The following is a 24,088-nucleotide window of genomic DNA, read 5'->3' on the forward strand; positions in this document are numbered from 1 at the left end:
GTTTCCCTGTTTTTCCCAGCAAAATGTTTTTAGTGTTTAGGGCTACTATTTCCACCGTTTCTTCACCTCTCATGTCTTCACTGCTTCCAGGTCAGTGCCCAGTGACCTCTGCTGCTATGTCCACTGATCCCATTTGTGTTATTTGACCCCTCAGAGAATGTGGCACACCTGGGTGCTCTCTTTTGGTACCTGTGGCCATTTTCAGCAGGTCTCCAAAGCTGCTCTTTCTCTCTTCCTGCATTTTTCTCCTCAGGGCTCTGGTCAAGGCTGTTTTCTCTGATCTGCTCTCTTAGGGGACCTCATTCCCAGGACCTCATCTCACCTTCCTGCCATCTGCCAGCCTCAGCATGCCAATGGTTTTTGTTTTCAGAGCATGCAGTGGCGCTCAAGAGCCCCGGGACTTTGCACTAGCTATTTCCACAACTTGGAATACATCCAGCACTGAGATGAACTTACGTTAACTTATTTTAGCCTTGTAAAGAGGTGGTAGACTCAAGCAAAGATGGATACTCAATTGCTCCTCACTTACCCCACGTAGCATTCAGTCCAAGTTTTAGGGACTATTTCTTTAGAGGATTTACACAAGGTATTGGGAAAGTGTATGGCAAATTCACTTTCTCAATTTAAAACTCAGAAAGTATAGTTAGAAGCCCACCCCACCTAACAATAACTGCAACGCTAAGGCGGTGCACATCAAGGGTTAAATCCAACTATTCAAGTAGAATCTTGAGTGAATCAAATTTAGAAAACCGACAAGAGGAAAAAGTAATAATGAATCAGAACATGAGGCTGCTGCTAAGAGGCTTGTCATGAATTCAAGTTCAAAACAAAACACACAAACAGAGGGGAAAAATAGGCCATGTCAAACATGTCTTTCAAAAGCAAACACAGGCAAAAGTCAAGAAGAGAACATAACTTTGAGCTCTTTAGCACATCAAAACTAGGCAGCTGCTCAAAGTACACCTACATTTTTATTTGTGTTTCCGTTTGTACGGAAACAGGCCAAACTGTTAGCAGTGCAGGCCCCTGACTGTGCAGTTGAGTGTTTATTGACCACCTACCTACCCTGTTCAGAATCGAGCACCCCACTGTCTCAACTGTTCCCCCAAGGAAGCGTCCCACTTAGCAAAACTCAACACAGAATAACTGGTGAATCCTAGTGTTGGCACGACCAGGCTTCTGCTCACAGGATGGAGGTTTCCTGCTGCAGCAACACTGAACCGATTTCCTCCGCATCTATAGCGGCTGCTAAATCTGATTGGCTCACAGCATTGCTCGGCTCTGATCCAAGGCCGCAAAGGAGGTATTTCGAAGGGCCCTGGCCCCAACCACATCCGCCCACAATTACTCTTTAAATGCATTTTTATCACCCTTGAGATACAGTGTCTGTCCCCAAGTGACCCAGAACTTAAGTTCTCCATTAAGTTCTCCGGGACGACCTTGAATGTATGATCCTCCTGCCTCCACCTGGAAAGGCTAGGATTACAGGTATGCACCCCGACCAGTTTGTGTAGAGCTGGTTGGAAATCAACCCCAGCACGATAGGTAAGCCACACCCCAGCCTTGAACGAACTCAGAAGCCCCACTCCCGCAGCCAGCCAGGGGTCTGCAGGGGTGACAGGAAGAACCCATAGCCCTGGCTCGCAGCACTCGGACGCCCCGCCTCCGCTGTCGTGCGCGCGGAAACGGCGGCGGACTAACCCCGCCCCCAGCCTGTAGTCGCGCGGGGGAACCCGGAAGGTGTCCTGCAGGGGACACGTCAGAGTGCAGCACCTACTAGCACCGGACTTGGGTGAGTCCCGGAGACGCTGGGCTCAGGGGCATTGGGTTGTCAGGGCTCAGGTGCATTGAGTTGTCACTGTCCTCGGATAGGAACCCGAAGAGTGTTCGAGTGTGACGCGCGCACTGGGCTTCGGGCACTGGGCACTGGGCTGCGGGAGGTCGTCGTGGGTTGAGACTTGTCCTCCTATCGAAGTGTCGTCGGGACAGCGCCGTCCGCCCCAGTGAGGCTTCTTCGCCCGGCAGCTCCCCGACTGTGGTCTCCATCCCCAGCAGGGGGTGGGGGAGGGCGTGCGTCACCTGGATCCCCTAGAATGACAGGCCCCGGGACAGTTGACTGACAGCCCTGCCACACTCTGATCCCAGACACGCACTTTAGGATGCTGAGTCATTCGACCCCAGTGTTGAACGTGGGGGAAAACACAAGTTCTCTGGGTTTGGGGATCATCCTAAAACCTAAGCTATGACTTCTTGTGGCTGGGATGGTGAGACTTGCCTGGAAACTTCGAGAACTAGTTATCTAATGCCAGCCTAGGCCATCTGGATCTCTCTGTGGGCAAGGTATCAATTATGGATGTGGTGATGGCAATTCTTGTCTCCATTTTCCTCTGGTTAGTGCTTCCTGAATTGCACGAAGCAGAGCTAAAGGTTCAGAGGTTTTGAATAAAGCGATAGTTAATGACAAATACTAAGAGGTCTTTTAGGGTGTAGCCAAGAAAGATAAAATTTTCTTTTCCCCAGTAAAAACTAACAGATTTGGCGAGTGCCTGTTGTCGTACAGCCTGACAGAATTGTAGGAAGTAAACTGCAGGAAACGCTAGTTTCATTTTCGGGCTTGGTTCTGGTTTGAGTCATCAGTCCTAGACGTAGTAAAATGTATCACTGGGAAAGGCATAGTGGAGCAGGCAGTTTTATCTTTATAAAAACCGCGCTGATGCGGAACATTGTATTCAGAGGAGTGGCTAGACCCCCACCCCACCTTGAATTTATTTAATTTGGCTGGCTGAAGAACAACCTTTTCTAGTAGTATTAGCGAACACATACTGAGCTGTTTTCCATTATTTAAACTTGTTTAATCCACAGGACAGTGTTGTGGAATATTATTTTAATGTGTGTTACCTTTGTGGAACATTTTTTTTAAAGATTGATTTATTTATTATGTATACAGAAGAGGGCACCAAGATCTCATTATAGATGGTTGTGAGCCACCTTGTGGTTGCTGAGAATTGAACTCAGGACCTCTGGAAGAACAGTCAGTGCTCTTAACCTCTGAGCCATCTCTCCAACCCAGAACATTTGTTTAATGATGCAAGATGTGTTGAGTTCTTTTATGTTGCATTTGTTTAACTCCGTGAATCTGTGTAACTCTGCATGTCCTAAAACACATAATTGATTTAATAAAGAGCTGATCGGCCAATAGCAAGGCAGGAGAAAAGATAGGCGGAGTTGGCAGACAAAGAATAAATAGAAGGAGAAAAAGAGGAATTGGGAATCAAGAATCAAGAAAAGATGGGTTGGGGATTTAGCTCAGTGGTAGAGCACTTGCCTAGCAAGCGCAAGGCCCTGGGTTTGATCCTCAGCTCCAAAAAAAAAAAAAAAAAAAGAATAGAGAAAAGAAGGGGCCAGCCACACAGCCAGCCAGCCAGACATGGAATAAGAAGGAAAGAAAAGATACACAGAAATAGAGAAAGGTAAAATCCCAGAGCCAAGAGGTAGACGGGATAATTTAAGAAAAGCTGGCAAGAAACAAGCCAAGCTAAGGTCAGGCATTCATAAGAAATAATAAGCCTCTGTGTGTTTTATTTGGGAGCTGGGTGGGTGGGTCCCCCAAAAGAGTAAAGAGTAAAGTAAAAACCAACTATAGGGCAGTCCTACAATGTGATTCCTACTTGTTCTACAAACAGGAAAAGTTAAATGAATATTCTCATAGTTTCATAGGACTGTTTGAATGGTATTTGCCATTGTTTTGGTTTAGAGTTTTGAATTTTGTTTTTGTGTTCAGAACTGAACCCATGACCTTGAGCATGCTAGACAAGCTCTATCACTGAACAGCACCCTCAAACCCTTTCCTCACCTTTTTTTTTTTTTTTTTTTTTGGTGCTGAGGATTGAACCCAAGGCTTCAGTCATACTAAACACAATGTAAATGACCACTGATCTCCAAGCTTGGATTTTACTTGCTTTTGGTTCCCAATCCTGGGATAAAGCCTAGGGCCTCATGCACCCTAGGCAAGCTCTCTACTCAGTTATACCCTTAGCCCTTAAAACATTATTTTCAGACAGGATGTCCTAGTCACTGTTCAATTGCTGTGAAGAGACACATGGCTGTGGCAACACTCACAAAGGACAACATTTAATTGGAGCCTGCGTATAGTTTCAGAGGGTTAGTCCATTGTCTTTGTGACTGGGAGCATGCAGCATGGAGGCAGACTTGATGCTGGAGATGTCGCTGAAAATTCTACATCTGGATCCACAGGCAGCAGGAAGGGAGAGACACTGGGCCTGGCTTAGACTTCAGATACCTCAACGCCACCTCCCACCCTCACCCCCACCCCCACATACTTTCTCAGACAAGGCTACTCCTCCTAATCCTTTCAAATACTGCTAAATATATGAGCCTATGGGGGCCATTCTTACTCCACCCGCCACACAGGGTCTTGCTAAGTTGCCCAGGCTAGCATCCAGTTTGTAGTCTTCCTATTTCAGCCTCCCAAGTGGTTGGGATTACGGGTATGTACCACCACACTTGCGATTTTAGTATTTTAAACAGTAAACTCCATGGAATTTTTTGCTTATGTATTTTTAAGATACTTCCTACACTGTGGTGATATATTGTGTACCCCAATAAAGCTTACCTGGAGATCAGAGAACAGAGCCACCCACTAGATTAGACATTGAGGTCAGGCAGTGGTGGCATACACCTTTAATCCTATCATTCAGGAGGCAGAGATCCATCTGGATCTCTTGTGAGTTCAAGGCTACACCGGGCTACATGAGAGAAACAGAACCAGGCAGTGGTGACACACGCCTTTAATCCCAGGAAATAATATGGCAGAACAAGAAAGGTATGTAAGGCATGAGGAAACAGGAACTTGCTCTCTTGAGGCTGAGAGTTTCTTATTAAAATTTAAAGAAAAATTATGCATGCTTACCTTTCCATTTTGCTTTTACACAGGACAAATTTTCAATTTGAGTGTTCTTTAAATGAAACATCGGTAAAGGCTTATATAAAGAAGAGAGACTCCAATCAACGATATCAATTATAATTTGGAAAAGAATCATGTTGTCCTTAAACAACCTGCAAAACATCATCTATAACCCGGTAACAGACTTTTAGCAAATCTTTTTTTTTTTTTTTTTTTTTTTGCCTATAGTAAGATTGACTGAAAATGCACTCAAGTTATAATTATCCACTGGGGGCCAGACATGAACACAGTTCCGTTAGCATAATAGCCATTTCCTGGGAGGTTGACTGTGAGGGGCACTGGCTGAAAAGTAGATGGGGTTCTTGTTCTCAGGTCGGGGGAGGAACAATGACAGCTCAAGGTGATGAGAACCGTGGGACAGAGAATTTAAGGGCCTTGGGGGGTGGCATGTCTCAGATCTTAAAAGCATGACTTTTAAAGGAAAATGAATTTCTTATTCTACATAGTTTCCCCTTCCTGCTTCTCTTTTAGATTTTTATTTATGTGTATGTATTATGTGTGTATGCATATACCTTGATGCCACAACACACACATGAGGGGAAGTTCTTCTGTCCTTCTATTGGGGTTCCAAAGCTGAACTCAGGTGGTCAGATTTGGCAGCAGACACCTTTAACTGCTGAGCTAGCTTTCTGGCTTGCTTGTTCCTTCCTTCTTTTCTATCTATCTATCTGTCTGTCTGTCTGTCTATCTATCTGTCTTACAGAGGATAGAACCTATGGCTTCATGATTTGGGTATATTCTGCCACTAAGCCACATCTCCACCCCTTCACTGTTAATTCATTTGTTAGGGTTTTTTTTGTTTGTTTGTTTGTTTGTCTTTGTTTTGATATAAAGCATTGCTGTTCAGCCTGACCTCAAACTTGAAATCCTCCTATCTCAGCTCCAGTACTGGGAGTATACATTGGTGTGTTCCACCATACCTGGCTTTTCATAGTCTTTTTGAAATGAGAACTGCCCACAAGAAGTTAATGTCTCAGGCTTCCCCTGTCTTTTTCCAACACTGCTTGGGAGTGTAGAAATGTCAAGAGCCAGTGGTGAGAGGCCCACACAAAGCTTGTTGTCCAGTTCAGGCCGACGCTAAGAGTCCCTGACTAATTGCCGGGAAATGCACTTGACATCCTGGCCCTTCTAGAAACTCTTGAAGAGCCTGCTCTGCTTTTCTGCGCTTGTGAGACTCTCTAGATATGCCTGATATCCTCTTACCACGCAGTGTGAATAAAGGCCTGACATAGGGCCACCGCTTTTGGTGACCCTTAAGGAGACTCTTGGGTAGTAGAAATGGCAAAAGTCACAGAAGTAAGGTGTTAAAACGGTTGTGTGTTTGTGTTGAGGACATGATAGCTGTAATTTTTCTCCCTAACCTTCATAGTGAAAGAAAGGTTTAACCCCATGTCAAACATACCGAGTTTTGGGGAGAAATAGCCTTATGTGGCAAAGGGTTTAAAAGGGAAGGTTTACAAAATTGGACACCAGTGAAGACATTTAAAGTGACTTGATGTATGTTGTAGTTAAAAACACCCCAAGGTTGTGGACTGGAAAGAAATACGATCAGGCTTCTATGTGTGTGTTAGTGTGTGCATGTGTGTGTGCTTGTGTGAGCATGTGTATGGGAGAGTGTGTGTGTGTATATGTGTATGTGGTGAGTGTATGTGTTTGTGAGTGTATGTGCGTGTGATTTTTTTTTCTGTACTTGGTGTGATGAAGACAGGAATTGTTACCTTTTCATTTTGACCTCATGAAGGAAGGCCTTAGTGTTCTTTGTCCAGACTGATGCAAGCTCTGTCCGTGTTAAAACACTTCTTGGAAAAGACAAAGTAAACTTTGTAACTGGTGGTGTCTTTTTCCTGCTTGGCATATGTCTTCCATTGGTTTCACTGAAAGAATTTGAAGAAGTAAAAGCTGAACTCACTGTTCTCCATTCAGATTGAGTGAGTCCTTTGGAAGATGTTATCTTCACTCTAGACCAGAATCGCCATCATGGGGACTCCGTGGCACATCATCATCCCCCAGAGAGTTTGTAGTTGCTGTTCTGGGCACTCTTGCTTTTGTTTTGTGAGGTGAGAGCAGGCATCTTACTCTGTAGCCCAGGCTGTCTGCAACATCCATCCCTCCTTTTGCCTCAGCTTTCCAAGTGCTGAGACTACATGTTGAGCCTCCACACCTGACTTGTAAAGAGCTGAGGGCACTCTTTCTTGATTTCCAGCTGGCCAGGAAGTTAGTAGACGTGAGTCTGGCTCGGCTGCTACGCCTCTTTCATAAACCACTCATCAACATTAACCCCAGCTGGAGCTGAGGAATGGCTCCTTCTGGAACCCAGGTCCCTAAGGCTACAATACACCCCACTGTCCTGAGTCTCCAGCACAGGTTTATGATCGTAGTTGTTGAGTTGTTACAGCCAAAGGGCAGGGAGCAACTCTTCCAGACAAAGAGGCTCAGGGGCAGAGTCAGCACATGCTCCCTGGCCGCTCAGATCCTCCATTGCCTAACACCTATGTGGAGTTGTCTGCTGGGGAGACTCTGAAGACTCAGGGCTTTTATCTGGTGCTGGTCACATAGGCACTGTCTGCCTCCCACACAGGAGTACTCCAGACACCTAGGTGAATCCTGTAGTATATGGCAATAAGTGTCTTCTTGAAAACCCAAGTGTAAGCCCCAGTCAGGGGCCAGCGTTTCCAGGGCAGACTCTGCCTCACTCTCAATGGCGTATCTTACTCATCATCTCTGTTCAACTTTTAAAATATAAGTAGGGTGCTGGGCATGGTGACTGCCTCTAGTCAGTACCTGGGAGGCAGAGAAGTAGGAGAGTTAGAAGTTCAAGGTCATCTGTTACTAGCCTCCTGTAGCCACCAAGTTTGGTTATAATTGCCTTGCAGCTGAATCTGTTTATGAAAATACATTTGTAAAATTTCTTTCCCTTAGACAATCCCCTATGTTGGCACCATTTCCGAGCAGTTGAAGCCTGGCTCTTTGATTGTAATCCGTGGACATATTCCTAACGATGTGGACAGGTAAGATCCTTGTGTCCTGTGGAAGTCTCCAGTGACTGTGGAGAGGCCTCTTTGATGTTATGAGGGCTGCTGTATCACTAGTAGCTCTGCCGAGGGGTGAGGAGGATGAGTAATGGGGCAAAGGTTACTGGGGTAAACACATTTGAGACAGGGTCACTACATAGCCCTGGCTGTCCTGAAGACCAGGCTATCCTGAAACTCACAGAGATCCACCTGCCTCTGCCTCCTGTGTGCTGGGATTCAAGGCCTGCACCACCATGCCCAACTGGTTCCTGGAATTTTTTATATCATTGCTTTGAGTCTGGTTTCAATATAAACTGATACATTTATAGAAAGGGGGTTTGTTGGATAACAGGACGTCTCGGTACAGTCTCAACCCTGTCACAATATCTCTCAAGACAGTGTTGGTGGCTTTGCTGAGTGTCTGCTTTGGGCAAAACTCGGGATGTGTTGGTTCCTTTTCTTGTTACTGAGAAAAGCAACAAGAGAAAGAAAGATTTATTTCAAGCTCATGATTTGAGGGTCCAGACCATCCTGGTGGGGAATAAGAGCCACTCTACTATGGTGGCAGGATCTTGAGGCAGCTGATCATATTGTGTCCCCAGTCAGGAAGGTGAGAGAGATGAACGGCTGGGGCTCAGCTCACTGTCTCCATTTTTCTTTTGTATTCAGTCAGAGACACTGGTCTGTGGGTGGTGCTGTCCACATTCAGGATGGGTCTTCCCTTCTCAGTCACACCTCTCTGGAAAATGCTCTCACAGACACACCACAAGGTGTGTCTCCTAGGTGATCCGAAATGCAGTCAAGTTGACAAGGAAGAGCAGCCATCACAGGTCATGTCAGTCAGAGCTGAGTTCAGTTCTGAGTGGCTGACACTGATTTAAATGTGTGGAAATCACCTCACAGAGAGAGACCTCTGAGCTTTGCAGCCAGTCCTACCCATCAACTTGTGTCTTGTGTTCCCCTGCAGGCAGGCCTCATAATCAGAATCCCCGGCTGAAAATGCACCCTCACTTTCATGCTTTGAAAGGCTGGAGGTGTATGTGGAGCAGGGGTGGGGGCGTGGAGCAGGAATGGATGAAGATCAGGTGCAGCTCACTCTCAGCAGACTCCAGACCAGGAGTCTCTCTTCAGTTCATCAGCAGATTTGTACTCACACAGACAGGCCAGGATCCAGGGCAGTCAGGAAAGGGAAGTTCTTATTCTGGGCCCATATAACTCAGCTCAGACGATGGGTTCTGTCACTGAGGAAGGAGGAAAGGAAGATGGGCAGGCTGCCCTGTAGGTGCTGTGGGTGAAGGAAGGGGTGCTGGGGGTGCTACACTTTCCCCATGGCTCACCTTCACAGGCTCACGTGGTTCTGCTCTGCCCTGGCTCAGGTTCCAGGTGGACCTACAGCACGGCAACAGCCTGAAGCCCAGGGCTGACGTGGCCTTCCACTTTAACCCTCGCTTCAAAAGGTCCAACTGCATCGTTTGTAACACGATGACTAATGAGAAATGGGGCTGGGAGGAGATCACCTATGACATGCCCTTCAAAAAAGAGAAGTCCTTTGAGATCGTGATCATGGTGCTCAAGAACAAATTCCAGGTAGGTGCTGAGAGAAGAAGGGAGGGTGTGAGCGGGCTTAGGGGCACCTCAGGCTACTGGAAGCATCAGATTCGTCATTCACTGTCCAGACGGAAACACAGGCCCAGAACAGATACTCCTTCTTAGGTCTTATTTCTTTTAGGAGGGCTAAGTTCCACATCGACACAACATCATGTCAGGGGAGTTTATTATAACCCCTCCCCCAACATGTGGGGAAATCTGCATGAGCAGACTGTTGGTGGCCAGGGTGCACTCCACTGGGGCAGGCCTAGTCTCACAGCCAGAACTGCTGGAGGGCCCCAGGGGCTTGTGAACATAGCCGCTGATTTCCTGGGCTACAGTTGGCTGCAGGGGTTCCTTTGAGTACCAGCCCTCAAACCCATACAGGGCTTGAAAACCAGAGATCCTCTGGCTCCAGGAGTGTGTGCCCATCTTGGTCTAGGTCCTGTGGGACCTTGCTCTCTAGAAGCCCCTGCATTCCTCAATTTACTGTTCTCCCCTTTAGTCTTGGTTAGCATAGCTGTACCCCGCCATGTTGCTCTGGGCTTATTGTATGTGGGGATTTTTTAAGTTCCTTGAGAGGCCCTACTGTGGACCCTACTGTGGGCCGCTTATGTCTCCCTCCTGAATTCTGACACACCACCTGGCATTTGGAGGCACTGTGCAGAGAACTCACAGATGACACTTTATCATCCCATGTAACTCTAGCCCATTGAGTAAGGTTTTTACAACTTAGAGATAAGAAATCTCAGATACGTCAGAAAGCTCACTGTGTGCTTTTTTGTGGGTGGTGGTGGTGAGGGGTTTCAAGACAGGGCTTCCCTGTGTAACAGCTCTAGCTGTCCTAGAACTTACTTTATAGACAAGGCTAGCCTCAAACTCACAGAGATCTGCCTGCCTCTGCCTCCCAAATGCTGAGATTAAAGGTATGTGCTACCATGCCCGGCATTATTTTTTTTCCATTTTTGGGGTTTTTGTTTGTTTGTTTGTTTGTTTTGTTGGTGGTGGTTTTTTGGGTTTTTGGGGTGTGTGTGTGTGTGTGAGACAGGGTTTCTCTGTATCCCTGGCTGTCCTGGAACTCAGAGATCCACTTGCCTCTGCCTCCCCAGTGCTGGGATCAAAGGTGTGCATCGCCACCAACCGGCTGCTGTGTGGTTTCACTTCATAAACTCGGCACATACTTGTGCCTCCCATATAGGTGGGCTCTGTCAGAGTGTGGCCCTTAGAGAGGGTTGGGGCAGCAATTAGATAGAGCTAACCTGCCTCCTAGGCTTTCAGACCTCATCTGTGACCCTTGGGGCCCTGAGCATGGCTATCTCCTGGGCACACACAGATAGACACATGTGGAGCCCACATATTTCCAAAAGTGTATGCCTGGAGAGATGACCCAGGTGCTTGATCAGGCAAGACTCAAAAAGTTCAGGATTTCTGCTAGTGTGGTGGCTGCTTTCAGCCACAATATAAGCAGAGATCTGTGGGAAAATAAACCTAAGAAGACATTTCTTTCTTTCATTCATTCATTCACTCACTTATTTTGTGGTGTTGGAGGTGGAACCTGGGGCAAGTGTGTTGTACCACAGCTCCACTTCCACCCTGTAAGGAGACATTCTATTTGGATAAGGAGTCAATTCCCATGCTCTGAGGGCACTGCCGTCTGTGTCTACCCAGGTGGCTGTGAATGGAAAGCACACTCTGCTGTATGCCCACAGGATTGGCCCAGAGAAGATAGACACACTAGGCGTCTATGGCAAAGTGAACATTCACTCCATTGGGTTCAGCTTCAGCTCGGTGAGTGACCCTCCACACATACCTGGGGGTCTTTGGGGACAGTGTTTTTCACAGTTAGTCAACCAAATAGTAGGAATTTTCTTTAACTTACATCTTCCATTTAGATAAAAGAAGTGTAAATCTTTCAGACTAGTTGGGTCCTGCTCACTAACCAGGCTTTTGTTGTTGTGAGACCTCAAATCTAGAGTGAGCCTGCAAAGTGAATACCTTTTTATCTGGTTAGTGTGTATTTCCTGTCCATGGGAGTGAACAAATGCTTCTGTAAGGCAGTTTTCTACATACCGGAATGTAAGTTTCTCGGACACTGGCAGCTTGTTCCCCAGATGTGAACAGTTCATACTCTCAGCAGCTGTGCCCAGCTGTTCATGTGCTCATGATCTTATTAACATTAATTAGATCTTGTTCTCACAAACTTGCCAGTTTGCGGTGGACCCCAGTGTTCAGTTGCATTTTTATCATAATTCTCAATAATTTTCCATGCTTGGTATCACTGATTTTTTATGTTCAATATTTTTCAAAGATCCTGGTGGACGTTAAAGTTAATCCATGTCTTTCTGCAGGGTTTACAGAGTATGGAAACATCTACCCTGGGACTGACGCAGATAAGTAGAGAAAATGTAAATACTCTCTCTATGAGCCAGTTTAAAAATGTTCTTAGTTGCCATCAGTGGAAGGAAGGTTTTATTTTTGTTAATTATGGAATTTTCTGTATTTGCTCATGTGTGTGTAGGTGTATATGTGGGTATGCATATATGTGGAGGCCAGAGGTCAACTCCGGAAGTCTTTATCAATTGCTCTACATTTATTATTATTATTTTTGCATGTGTATACATGTTCACATGTGTGTTGGCACGTGTGTATGAAAGTCAGAAATAGATACTGGATGTCTTCCTTGATTGCTCTCACCCTTTTGATGCAGAGTCTCTTGGTTGAACCCAGAGCTTGCCAACTCATCTCGTCTAGAGATGCTGTCATGTGCTAGCATTACAGGCAGGCCTCCGCGCTGGCCCAGCATTTACATGGGTCCTGAGGATTTGAACTCCAGTCCTCATGCTTGCCCTGCAATTGCCTTAGCCTCTGGACCATCTCCCCTACTCTTCCACCTTATTTTTTTTGAGACAGGGTCTCTCCCTGAGCCCAGAACTCACCTATTGGCTAGACTGGCTGGTCAGCTTGGCCTAGGCATCCTCCTTTCTCTGTCTCTCCAGCACTGGGGTTACAAATGTGCACCGCCCCTCACATGCCTGGCTTTTACATGGGTGCATAGCAAGCGCCTTACCAACTGAGCTGTCTCCCCAGCTTCCCAAATTAAGCTTTTAATGCGAGGCCAGGCCAGCAGCAGCCCTTTAAGAGCCAAGGGGCATACTGTGCTATGGTCTCAGGTGCTGTATTTTTGGTTGCCACATAACCTGTCTGTTTAAATGGCCACTGCTCCGTGGTCAGCACTTTGTCACCCTGACTCCTTAAGAGGTATTGGAACGAAGCATTTGTAAATACTGAACACCAGGTACACTTCAGATGAACTCTCTGCCCCTTTGTGGCAACAGAGCAGTTTTAAAATGGATACTTTAGTGTTCTTAAAAGAGCAAGGCCTGACCCCTCTGCACATCATGCTTACAGGTGGAACAACATGTCAGTATTTGGAGGGCTCTTGGGGAGGATAGGGAAGATACGTTTGAAGTTCACATGTAAACCTTTGAACAACTAGTAATTTATGGATGATAAAGTATGCACATGGAGAAGGATGCCAGACTTCACTCCCTCCACATAAGCTCCACGGCACCTGTCCTGCTGCATGGCGCCTGTGTCACACCCAGGCAGACAAGGCACTGATACACGAAGCCACAGCAGGCTGCTCATTGCAAACCTGTCAGCCTGCACACTAGGTTGTGCTCACTCTTCTTTCTCTCCCACCAGGTACATACATCTGGCAAGGCACAGTTGGTGAGTCCTTTTGCTTGGTTATTCCATGTGGGACATTTTATAAACAACCCAGAACATGAACAGCCGAACCTTGAAGGCAGCTGTATTCTTTCCATACTTTATTGTAGATCTGTTTCCTGTAGCCTGGTAATAGAGGAGACATTTCTAAAATCATAACCCAGAACTGTCCACCAAGAGCACAGACTCAACTGTCCCTCACACTAAAACCCTACCTACCTCCCAGCTGTTTGTCTAAGGTTTGAAGAGCCAACAGTTTAACTCTGTATAGAAATTAAGTTCTAGTTAACTGCTACATGTAACCTCCACTCCCAGCAGAAGCCCAAGGCAGGCCCCTGGCATTGTACTTTTCCTGGACAGACATGGTGTCAGGCATGTGTCTGAACCACTCGTGTGGGTGGCTGGTCCTATTAGACAGAATGACCTTGCATGCCCCCCACCCCCTGCACTGATAGCTCTGCGGCCATGTCTCATGAAAAAGGTGTCAGGTGCCACCCAGGCCTCCGTGATGCTTTGTAGTGGAAAACAATCACTGTGTGTGTCCTGAGAGCCAGGCCCCAGCTGAGATGAAAGCAAAGGTCTGTCCCTTCCTGGGGTTCACAGACTCTGAACCCTGCCTGCATATTGTTGGGAATTTCCCTCCAAGGTCCTTGTCATTCTGACTGTACCCTTTCAGAGTCTGCCCTTTGAAGCAAGGTTGAACGCCTCCATGGGCCCTGGACGGACGGTTGTCATTAAGGGAGAAGTGAACACAGTTGCTAAAGGGTCAGTACTGCCGCTTCACGGTGCTGTGGACTCGGGGTGTGTTGGTGGAGCTGGTGGGCTCTCCTGAAAGGAGGAAACACGGCAGTGCAAGGTCCCCCAAAGAGCCATTGGCAGAGTCTGGACTAAGGACAGGTTCTGCCTGGGCCCTTTAGGGCCAGGTAAGTGAAATTTTTGTCCAGGCTCCTCTTGGCTAGGATAGTCCCAGTGTACCAAACTTGGGGTCACAGTCCATACCCTAAGAAGCCAAGTTCAGCTACCCACTCTCAAGGAGCCAATGAAACAGCCAAATGAATAGCGGAAAGCAGAAAAAGGATTTATTCAGCGTAGCCACATGGGGAAGAGAGGAAGAGATCCAGTGACCCCTCGGGTGCAGGGTCCTGTGGCAAGATTCAAGTTTAAATAGAGGCCAAGGATCTGTACCTCTCAGCAGTCCCCGTCAGGGTGTGGTCCCAGCACCACTGGCCCATTATTGTTTGGGCTTCACATGGTCTTACAAGTTGCAAATATTTTTTTCTTTCTCTTACAGTTTTAATGTTGACTTAATAGCAGGAAAATCAAGGGATATTGCTCTACACTTGAACCCACGCCTGAACATGAAAGCTTTTGTAAGAAATTCCTTTCTTCAGGATGCCTGGGGAGAAGAGGAGAGAAATATTACCAGCTTCCCATTTAGTCTTGGAATGTACTTTGAGGTAAGATTATGTTTTTTGTTTTGTTTTATTTTGAAATCGGACAGGGAAAAAGAATCCTGAGAACACAGTAAAATAACTTTTATTTAAATCAAACTCAACCCCCTGTGTAGGGATTGTGTACTGTTTTTCACTGACTGTGGAGGTTGTAATTTGAACACAGGCCATTGGTGTAAACAGCAGGGCCAGTATACCTGACATACCAGACTACCTGACATTTGTCATATTGACAATATCTGTGGAACCCCAAGGAATTCTGGCAGGAACTTTGTCTCAGGACTGGAACTACAGATACTCTCTTTTTTGGCATGAGTGCATGTGCATACATACGTGTGTGTGTGTGTGTGTGTGTGTGTGTGTGTGTGTGTGTGTGCGTGTAAGTTGCTGTTAGGTTGGTATTAGGTGTCTTTCTGTAGCTCTCCCCATTTTTTGATATACATCTCTTACTGAGCCTGGTACTTACCAATTGGCTAGGTTAGCCAAAAGTCGTAGGCTCTACCTATCTCTGCATCCCAGCACTGGGAATAGAGGTACATGCCACCACACCCAGAGTTTTACTTAACTCAGGTCCTGTGCAAAGCACTTTATCTACTGAATCACCTCCCCAGCCCCATATACATACTTGTAAGAAGATACATGGGAACCCTCGAATTGTGTGTTTGCACCGTCCATGGCCTCCACAGTTCCAGATGGCAGTATTTCTTTCTAAGAGCTGGTCCTGTTGGTAGGTAGTTAATTTCTAGTCCCTGGTATGCACTATGTTTTCTGGTGTTCTTTTTTAAAAAATTATTTATTTATTTATATTATATGTGCATTGGTGTTTTGCCTATATGTAGGTCTGTGTGAGCATGTCAGGTCCCCTGGAAGTGGAGTTACAGACAGTTGTGAGCTGCCATGTGGGTGCTGGGAATTGAACCCAGGTCCTCTGGAAGACCAGTGAATGCTCTTAACCACTGAGCCATCTCTCCAGCCTCTTTCTGGGATGCCTTTCTGATTGGAGAGTGCTATCTCCTTGGGATGTAGCTGCTAGGTGGCTGCCTAGACTTTCTCACTGGCTTAGGTGACTGCCTCTCATGGTCTCTCAAGATTGTTAGTTTAGGGTATGCTTTCCATTTTAAACTCACATGCTTAAACTATGGGGGTTCTCAGGGAGCCACTCAGCTGGTTGTGAAAGCATGAAGGTCAAGCTGACCAGAATACGGCAACTCAACATTCACATATTTCCAAGTTCCAGGATAAGGAAGCAACCTAGTGCTTGGAGGGCAGGCAGATGTGGACTAGACGTAGCAGGTTCCTTGAAGGTGTGGGTATTGGTTGTGAATTCAGAAGGCTGAGCAAGATCTGGAAGGCCATGGTTAGGGAACTTTGAACAAGTCATTAGAAGTGCAAGGTGTGGCTCAGGGTTTGTGGCTGGCAGGGGCCAGGGTGTATGGGGTGATCTGGGGTACACAGGAGGGAGACAGGTGGGTACCTCTAGAAGAAAGCTGGTCCTTGTGGCTGAGAAGAAAACAGTGGTATAACTTGGTACCAACCTATGGTGCTGAAATAAAAAGGTAACAAAACTCAAATAATGCTGAAAACAGAAAAATGAAAAATAAGCATTTCCCTCTAACTTGACTCATTATTTAGATAATGCTATTAAGACTAGTTGAAGCAGGGACTGGAGATGGCTCTGTGGTTATGAGTGTGTTCTGTTCTTGCAGAGGACCTAAATTCAGTTCCCAGTCAGCACCCACATTGGGTGGTTTACAATTACCTGTAACTCCAGCTCTATGGGATCCAATACCTCTGGCCACAGTGGGTACCTGCACTCTGTGCACACACTCCACATACAAATAATTAAAACTAATGTGAACCTAAAAAAGAAGAATTAGATGGAGCCCATTCCAGACATTTTTCTGTGGGCACAGAGCTGAAGGCTGGCTCAGCCAAGGGGACGGGGAGACAGATGGGTACACCGTACATCTGCACTCCACAGTACTTGGACTCCCTTCCCTTGTGAGCTCTGGTGCAGCAACAATGATTCCGTCAGGCTGCTGTTAGCCTCCCTCGGTGAGAGACTTGGTGTCAGACTCAGTATGCTCTCCTCAGGTTCTTGCCATCTTTCCCTTGTGCCTTTCCTTTCAGTTAAACAGGGTAGTGCACTTCAATTTCACTTACCCTGATTCTGTGTATGTGACGTTTGTGTGCACAGGCCTGCTCTACCATTCAATGCTTTGTTCTCTGAGATAGGGTTTCTCACTGAACCTGGAAGCACCAGGGATCCTCTAAGGACACCCCTCACCCACCATAGGATATAGGTGCTTGGGTGGCCCAGCTTTTTACTTGGGCGCTAGGATCCAAACTCAGGCCCTCACACTCGCTTGAACAGTAAGTGCTCTTATCCATTTAACCATCTCTCCAGCCCCATCCTTTTTAAAAAATAAGTCATGTTGGGCCTCACAGGCAAGCACACCCACTCACTAAGCTACCACTCCTAACTCTTGTCTTAAAATCTCATTCAATACTGTATTGCATTGGAATGCTATTCAAATACAAAATAGCTTATGTGACACTGGCTGTCACAATACCTCCCTGTCACTGCATCAAGTGGAGCTCTCAAAGCATCAGCTTTACTATACTGGATGCTGTTAGGCCTAGTCACACAGTCTGGCCATCTCCAGCTCTGAAGGCAGAAGTCCAGGGCAGTCAGAATTAGAGCCAGACAACTGTATTTTTCCAGCTGTTCTGAGGCCACGAGGGGGGGTATCTGCTGTTTCACTTCCTCTTTAGGCAGGTGCACTCTGCAGGTCATGAGCCTTCCTGGTTTGTTTTGCTGCAGTGTTTCACTTGCTGCATTTACTTGCTACTGCAGAGGGAGCTTGCTAGGGTTGCATCTGGCTTCTTGCCCTGCCTCTCCGCTTTTTCCCCGTTGAGCCACGCAACAGGAGACTCTATGTTATGATTCGAGATTTGTTAACTCTACGTCACCCAAGATCCCTTCCAGCTAGTTGAACTTGGGATTTCCCCCATTCTTGGGGAGATATCTCAACAGATAATCTCCCAGTTCCCTGTGTAGCACTATGGTTTCAGTCAATTACATTACATGCTCACTTCCTCCTTGGTCTGACTTCCTGTGGTAGCTTCTCCATCCTACTGTCTAAAAAACAGAATCTTAACGAGGTTGTTTGCAGATTCAAATTTGATCTCTGGGAATGGGGTGGGTCCAAAGTCAGGCTGTGCTGTCTTCTGAAGTCTTCACCGTGGCAAGAAGCACACTGGCATTTTCGTGAGTGGCCACTTGGTATGGTCCGTGGCCTACTGGCCTTAAGCGTGTGGCAGTGAAGTGCGGGGTTAGGTGTTTAGGAAGTGTTACAGAATGCTGGCTTCAGAGGTTAGGCAAGTGCTCTGAAGGGTAGGCAACAGTGACGCATCTGCCAGGCTGCTAGTCCCTGCACAGAGCCTGGAACTCGGCCCTGAAAAGCTTTCTGGAAACAGGTAGAAAGGCCACTGTTCTGAGCGAGGACAGAGTTAGGATTACTGAGTAACTGCTTTCCTTACCAAGTGTCCCAAGCTGTTGGAACCTCATCAGTAGACATGGCCAAGACCCTAGCATCGAAGCAGGATAGTCAGGTTCCAAGACTCAGCTTTGAGGGAAGGGGAGGGGGTTAGCGATCAGCAGCTTTCTGTTAATTCCCAAATATGAGGAGAGACGCCTCCCAGCATTCTCTGAACCAGGAGCGGAACAGGAGAGGGACTCCTGAAGGAAGGACCTGGTGAGACATGGTGGGTTGGAGCAGATGCCACATGGTGCACTGGGGATTTGGGTCGCCTTTGAAATCACTCAGAAGGGGAGTCAATGGAAGAAGCCTGAGGAAACATCTCCAAGCTCAAAGCAAGCCAAATGGTTTTCCTTTTGACCCTCTATCAATATAGAAGAAACATAAAATTTCTCCTTTCTTTTCAGATGATAATTTACTGTGATGTCCGAGAATTCAAAGTTGCGGTAAATGGTGTGCACAGCCTGGAGTACAAACACAGATTTAAAGAGCTAAGCAGTATTGACACACTAGCAGTTGATGGTGATATCCGTTTGCTGGATGTAAGGAGCTGGTAGCTACCATGACTGCCAAAAATACTGAAATACAAAATGGCTTATGTGATACTGGCCATGTCAAATGCATCTCGCTTTCACCACATTGCTTATGTTGTTAAATTGAGCTCATACAACATCAAGTTCTACCTGGTGTGCTCAGGCCTGGCCATTCAGTGTGGCTACCTCTACGTTCAGAGTCTGAACAAATCTGGGGCAATCCCAGCTTACCGCCAGTGAGGCTCTGCACACAGGGCCCCTTCCTGTAAAACCACACAACCAATATTTAAGTGCCTACTCTAATGTACTAGTTAATAGGGATGGAAGGCATATTTCCTGTGTATATTCTCTGAGCTGGGCATAGACATGGCAGTGCCCAGAACCCGTGTGGTCCCTGTTTCCTGGCACTCACGTGCCCATGATCTCCCACTGTAGGGCCTTCCTGCTGACACTGCATTAACCCCATTAGGGGGCATTTGTCATTAAGGTCAGAAAAATATACTAACGGATGGGAAACACTGCTTCCCCAGTGATCCTTTTCATAATCAACATCTTATCGTATCTCATAATAAGACTGTGTAACACTTCTTCAGCTCTTATTGCTTTAAGCTTTATAAAATAATAAATATGATGCTGAACATGGCAGAAAGACTGAGGCAACAAAACCAGAATTAGAACAAGTATTCTGCTCCAAGCAGATTTCTGCTTACTGGCACTCAAGTCTGTGTGTGTGTGCCTGAGGCAAACTGTGGTAGAGAATGGATAAACGCAGTTTGTAAAACCTTGGGTAACCAACATCAAGATGAGACTTAGTGAATGTATAGAACAGGCACTATATCAAAGCAAAACCTACACAGGAGGGTAATTGAAAAGGGTGAGTTGGTGTGAACCAGCCCTTGTCCCTTTGGGTCTGAAGACGTGTCTGTCTACAGCAGCAGTGAGGTGAGCCGCTGCTCTGAGTCAGCTTGCATCAGCAAGGTCAGCTGCAGCACTCCGGTAACTTCTTGTTTGATTGGAGCTAGAGAAGCTCTGGGAAAGTCTTTCCAGTCCCGACCTTGTTACAGATTTCAAAGGTTTGGTGTGGGGAGGGGAAGGGCTAAAAGTTGATCAGATCGTTTTATTATGAAACCACAGGATAGAATTCTACCAGGGCTTAGGAATACTCACAGCCAATTCACCCAGATACATGTATTCATACATGGGAAATAATACCATCACCATTTCTTACTTTTTGGGAAGTACCAATGCAGCAAATGAAGGACTTCATTCTTTTTATGTAAATTTATTATGCTGACTCTTGAAAAACTCAAGCTATGGAGGTGGTGGGTGGAACTGAGCACTCTGTAGGGAGGCCAGGAGGCTCCAGAATCCCTCAGTGATGCCTCTTCATAAAGAATGCATGACGGAGCTGTTGGAGGCTGAAAGGCACTCAGTGGAACAAAAGCCCATTCATCTGAAAGCTTATTTTCATTTCTATTTTACACAAAGTGGTCAAGACTGATTTTGAATAGAATCAGTCTTAATTCTTAGATTCTGGTCTTAAAAAAAAAAAAAAAAAGCTGCTGGAATTTAAGTTGTGAGATGTTTCATTGTATATTTCCACGTTTTATCTCTAAAATGCAAAGAGGCCTTTTTGTTTATCATAGTTCTGCATTAAAATTTTGTATTAAATAGAATGAATACTCTGTGGAATAGTTCTTCCATGCTGTAGAAACTGAAGGCAAACTGGTTTAATTCGATTTGAACTCTCATTTGCAGCCTCGCTGAGACAGTACTAGATAGAGAACTATAAAACGGTACTGGCTGGTACTGCTCTCCTCCTCCCTGGGAGCTGTCGGTCAGGTGTGTTCCCAAACAGCATGTCTCGCCTCCTCACAAACAGGAAAGATGAACAATGGAGACAAGCACAGCCCTGAGTCAAAGTGCATCAAAGACTGCTCCAACTGTCAGTCTCCCCAAAGAAAAGCAAAACCCCAAATGGCTGTCACCAGAAACTTTCTTGTTGAAAGTTGCCGCATGTGCCATTTTCTTGACCCAGAGCTCTACTGTGGGTGGTAGTACTCACAATATGTAAAGCACACACAAGGTGCTGCAAGGAACAGCAAGACCTCGTGTTTCAGAGAAGCACTAGGCCTCAGGTACTGAAATTAAACACGCTGGTCTCATCCAGAACACCAGCCAGGACAAAGACAAACACCAGACGTTTGTATAAAACACCGTCCCATTTACTCCTTAGCAACTCTGTACAAAGGGTAGGAGAGGCCACTGTGGGAGCCCAGACAGGTAGGGTTTTGTAAACATTAAATATTGGCAGATGTGAAAGTACCAAAAGTAATATGGCACCACACCCCCATATAAAAGCATGAGAATAACTCTGAACTCTTAACAGAGCACAGGCAGTGGGTACGCTTTCCGCTTTAGAAGTAGCTCTGCAGCGGCTCCCCCAACACGGCCTCCAGTTGTTGGATGGTCTTCTGGCACTGATGCTCCACTTCTTCACATTCATCTAACAACAAAAACCAGGATTAGAAGCGGGCCTGCCAGCAGTCCTGCCTAATTGCCACTGTTCCATCGGGGCACAGGAAGCTCCCAGCAGGCTGTGACCTGAGGTGCCCCCCCACTGGCCCCCATTCCCCACAGGCATATTCTTGTTCTTGGCTGCTGAAGAGGCCCAAGAAACAAGAAAGGGGCACACATTCAAATCCAAGCTCCAGAGGGACCTCTGTTCCAGGAATCTCTCCCTGGTTAGACACCGGACATCAAAGGGTGTGGTTCTGGTCAGACGCACAGCCAGTGGATATAAAAGTACTTCTCCTTCCTCACCATCCCCAATTAATATGAAGGGCATTGGGTGGTATGATGTAGAGGCATGCCAATGAAGAGGTGTATTTTTAAACCAGACCCCACCCTGCCACTTAGTGCTATTATCAATGTCTTTCAGCCTTCTGAGTTTCTAGTTTCTTAGATTCTTTTAAAAGAGGGACAGTGCGACCCAATGTAACAGTATGTCAACACTTAACACTGAGTACCAAAAGTATAGCTCATCATTCCAGTGGACAACTGATTATGTCCTTAATGGCACAGACAATGGCTCCTGTGAATATCTGAAGTTATTTCATAAACAATACTGTGGCCATATGAGCAGTACAAACACAGGGTAGATACCACTAATACACTGCAGGCTGCTCTCAGTGGCAGTGAGGTGACAGCTTCCTGACTTGTGCCCCAGGCACAGTAGAGAAGACAAAACTAACAAGCCTGTGGCCATGGGATTTACATCACTGTTTACTAGCTTCAGACTTACCTTCCATCAATTCTGCTAGAAAAGGAATGGACTCTGGAAGCAGAACAATGTAATTCTCTCTCAGCTTTTCAGCCACTGCTAAGACAGTAATCAAGGCTGCGAACCGCACCTGGAAGGAACAGGCATCAAGAATGAGGATGTCTCATCTGTCCCTTGCTGCTGTTGGAGACGGCGCTCTTTATACTGTGTGTATTTACATCCTCTCTGTGATCACTTACTATAGACCATAGAGCCAATGGGAGCTACTTAGAATAAGTGGTTTTCCAACTGTGTTTTAGCACTGCAGCACTTTAAAATGTGAAAAAAAAATTATTGTATTTTCCTTTACAACCACAACAAAAAAGCAAGAGCTGATAAGATGGCTCAGTGGGTAAAAGGACTGCCACCAAGGCTGGTGGCTTGCGTTCCTTCCTCAGGGCCACGTACAGGGAAGGAGAGAACTGACTCTTGCAAACTTAAGGGAGTCACAAAATGTAACTAAACTGGAGGTTGTTTGTTGGGTTGCCAGAGATGGTACTAACCTGGTGATGGAGTGCCTTGGCCATCTCTGACAGCCCCTGTATGGCCAAGACACCCACATGGCTAGTCTCATTTCAGCACTGAATAAAAGTTTGGGTGTTTCTCTCCGCATACCTTGCCTTTTATGAGCAATGCTAGTAGCTATAAGGTATTGACAGCAAGCCACTGAAACAAAACAGTCCCCTTTCTAATGTGGAATAATTTTTGTAATTAATTATATTATATTTAATCAAGAGCTCCTTAATATGCAATCCAAATAAACAAAATAAATTTGTTTCTGCAACTATGTAAGAACCTATAATAGATAGCTTTACTGTTTTCAACTCCTAATAAATGTAGTCAATTTGAGTAAATCCTATTAAAAGTCTGCTTTGGGCCGTTTATCCAGTGAGATTCTCTTAAGATAGTTTGTGAGATGGTGATTTATTAATAAAACTGCTAAGGAGGGGTTGGGGATTTAGCTCAGTGGTAGAGCGCTTGCCTAGCAAGCCCAAGGCCCTGGGTTCGGTCCTAGCTCCAGAAATAAACAAACTGCTAAGGAATTCCAAGGAAGGCACATTAACTTCACTTAACACACCATGGCACTTATTCCTGCTCTAACAGGAGGAGTGTTCTGTGCACACACCACAGTCACTTAATTCAGGGCATGATGACATAAAAACAAGAATGACCTGGGCTTTTACTACTTGAGAGGTATTTAGAAAGTCTTTGAATGCCTATGCCTACTATGCCCAGGGGGTTGGGAAATAGAGCTATTTATAAAGAACCTGCAGAAGAAATAAGGAGTTCTTTACTGGATTTATGTGTATGTACTTGTGTGTGGCGGGTGCCATGTACACTGTATGCACATGCATCTGAAGGCCAGGGGCCAACTTCAAGTATTGTACCTCAGGGGCCACCATCTTAATTTTTCAGCAAGTCTCTCATTTTTACGTGGATACACACCAGATACTCCCAGATACACACTTGCATGCTGGCTTTTTATGTGGGTTCTGGAGATCAAACTTCATCGACTGGGCTATCTCCTCAGCCCAAGAACTCTATATTATACTGATGTGGGATGTTCTGTATGCTCTGAATGTTTTGCTCTGATTGGTTAATAAATAAAGTACTTATTGGCCAGTAGCCAGGCAGGAAGTATAGGTGGGACAAAGAGAGAGAAGAATTCTGGGAAGTGGAAGGCTGAGTCAGGACACACTGCCGGCTGCAGCCATGAGAAACAAGATGCAAGATACCAGTAAGCCACGAGCCACGTGGCAAGGTATAGATTTATAGAAATGGGTTAATTTAAGATATAAGAACTAGATAGCAAGAAGCCTGCCACGTTTATAAGTAATATAAGTCTCTGTGTGTTTACTTGGCTGCAGGATGGGTGGGTAAGAGAGATTTGTCCTGACCTTGGGCCAGGCAGGACCAGGAAAACTTCAG

The 24,088-nt window shown here is 46.0% G+C and overlaps 2 protein-coding genes across 2 annotated transcripts in view; one reads left to right on the forward strand and one right to left on the reverse strand.

Moving 5' to 3' along the window:
- Nucleotides 1–1,702: 1,702 nt before the first annotated feature.
- Nucleotides 1,703–23,018, forward strand: Lgals8 (galectin 8). The gene is made up of 10 exons (XM_036186889.1): nt 1,703–1,792; nt 4,954–5,100; nt 7,904–7,992; nt 9,372–9,582; nt 11,251–11,370; nt 11,931–11,987; nt 13,288–13,314; nt 13,988–14,076; nt 14,603–14,768; nt 18,712–23,018. Exons 2-10 carry the CDS (start codon nt 5,059–5,061, stop codon nt 18,859–18,861), a joined length of 951 nt encoding a protein of 316 aa, XP_036042782.1. The 5' UTR covers nt 1,703–1,792; nt 4,954–5,058; the 3' UTR covers nt 18,862–23,018.
- Nucleotides 20,378–24,088, reverse strand: part of Heatr1 (HEAT repeat containing 1) — a 48,063-nt gene continuing 44,352 nt past the window's right edge. The window contains exons 44-45 of the mRNA XM_036186888.1: nt 22,142–22,250; nt 20,378–21,343 (exon numbers count right to left, since the gene is read on the reverse strand). Coding sequence (XP_036042781.1) covers nt 21,255–21,343; nt 22,142–22,250 — 198 coding nt within the window. The 3' untranslated portion in view covers nt 20,378–21,254. The remainder of the gene's footprint in view (nt 21,344–22,141; nt 22,251–24,088) is intronic.

This window comes from Onychomys torridus, chromosome 5 (assembly GCF_903995425.1).
Source record: "Onychomys torridus chromosome 5, mOncTor1.1, whole genome shotgun sequence".
Lineage (NCBI taxonomy): Eukaryota > Metazoa > Chordata > Mammalia > Rodentia > Cricetidae > Onychomys > Onychomys torridus.

Coding starts and splice junctions, on each gene's coding strand:
- Lgals8 (XM_036186889.1), top strand. CDS start 5,059: ATGTTGTCCTTAAACAACCTGCAAAACATCATCTATAACCCG. Junction 11,371..11,930: donor TTGGGTTCAGCTTCAGCTCG/GTGAGTGACCCT, acceptor GTCTTTCTGCAG/GGTTTACAGAGTATGGAAAC. Junction 11,988..13,287: donor CGCAGATAAGTAGAGAAAAT/GTAAATACTCTC, acceptor CTCTCCCACCAG/GTACATACATCTGGCAAGGC.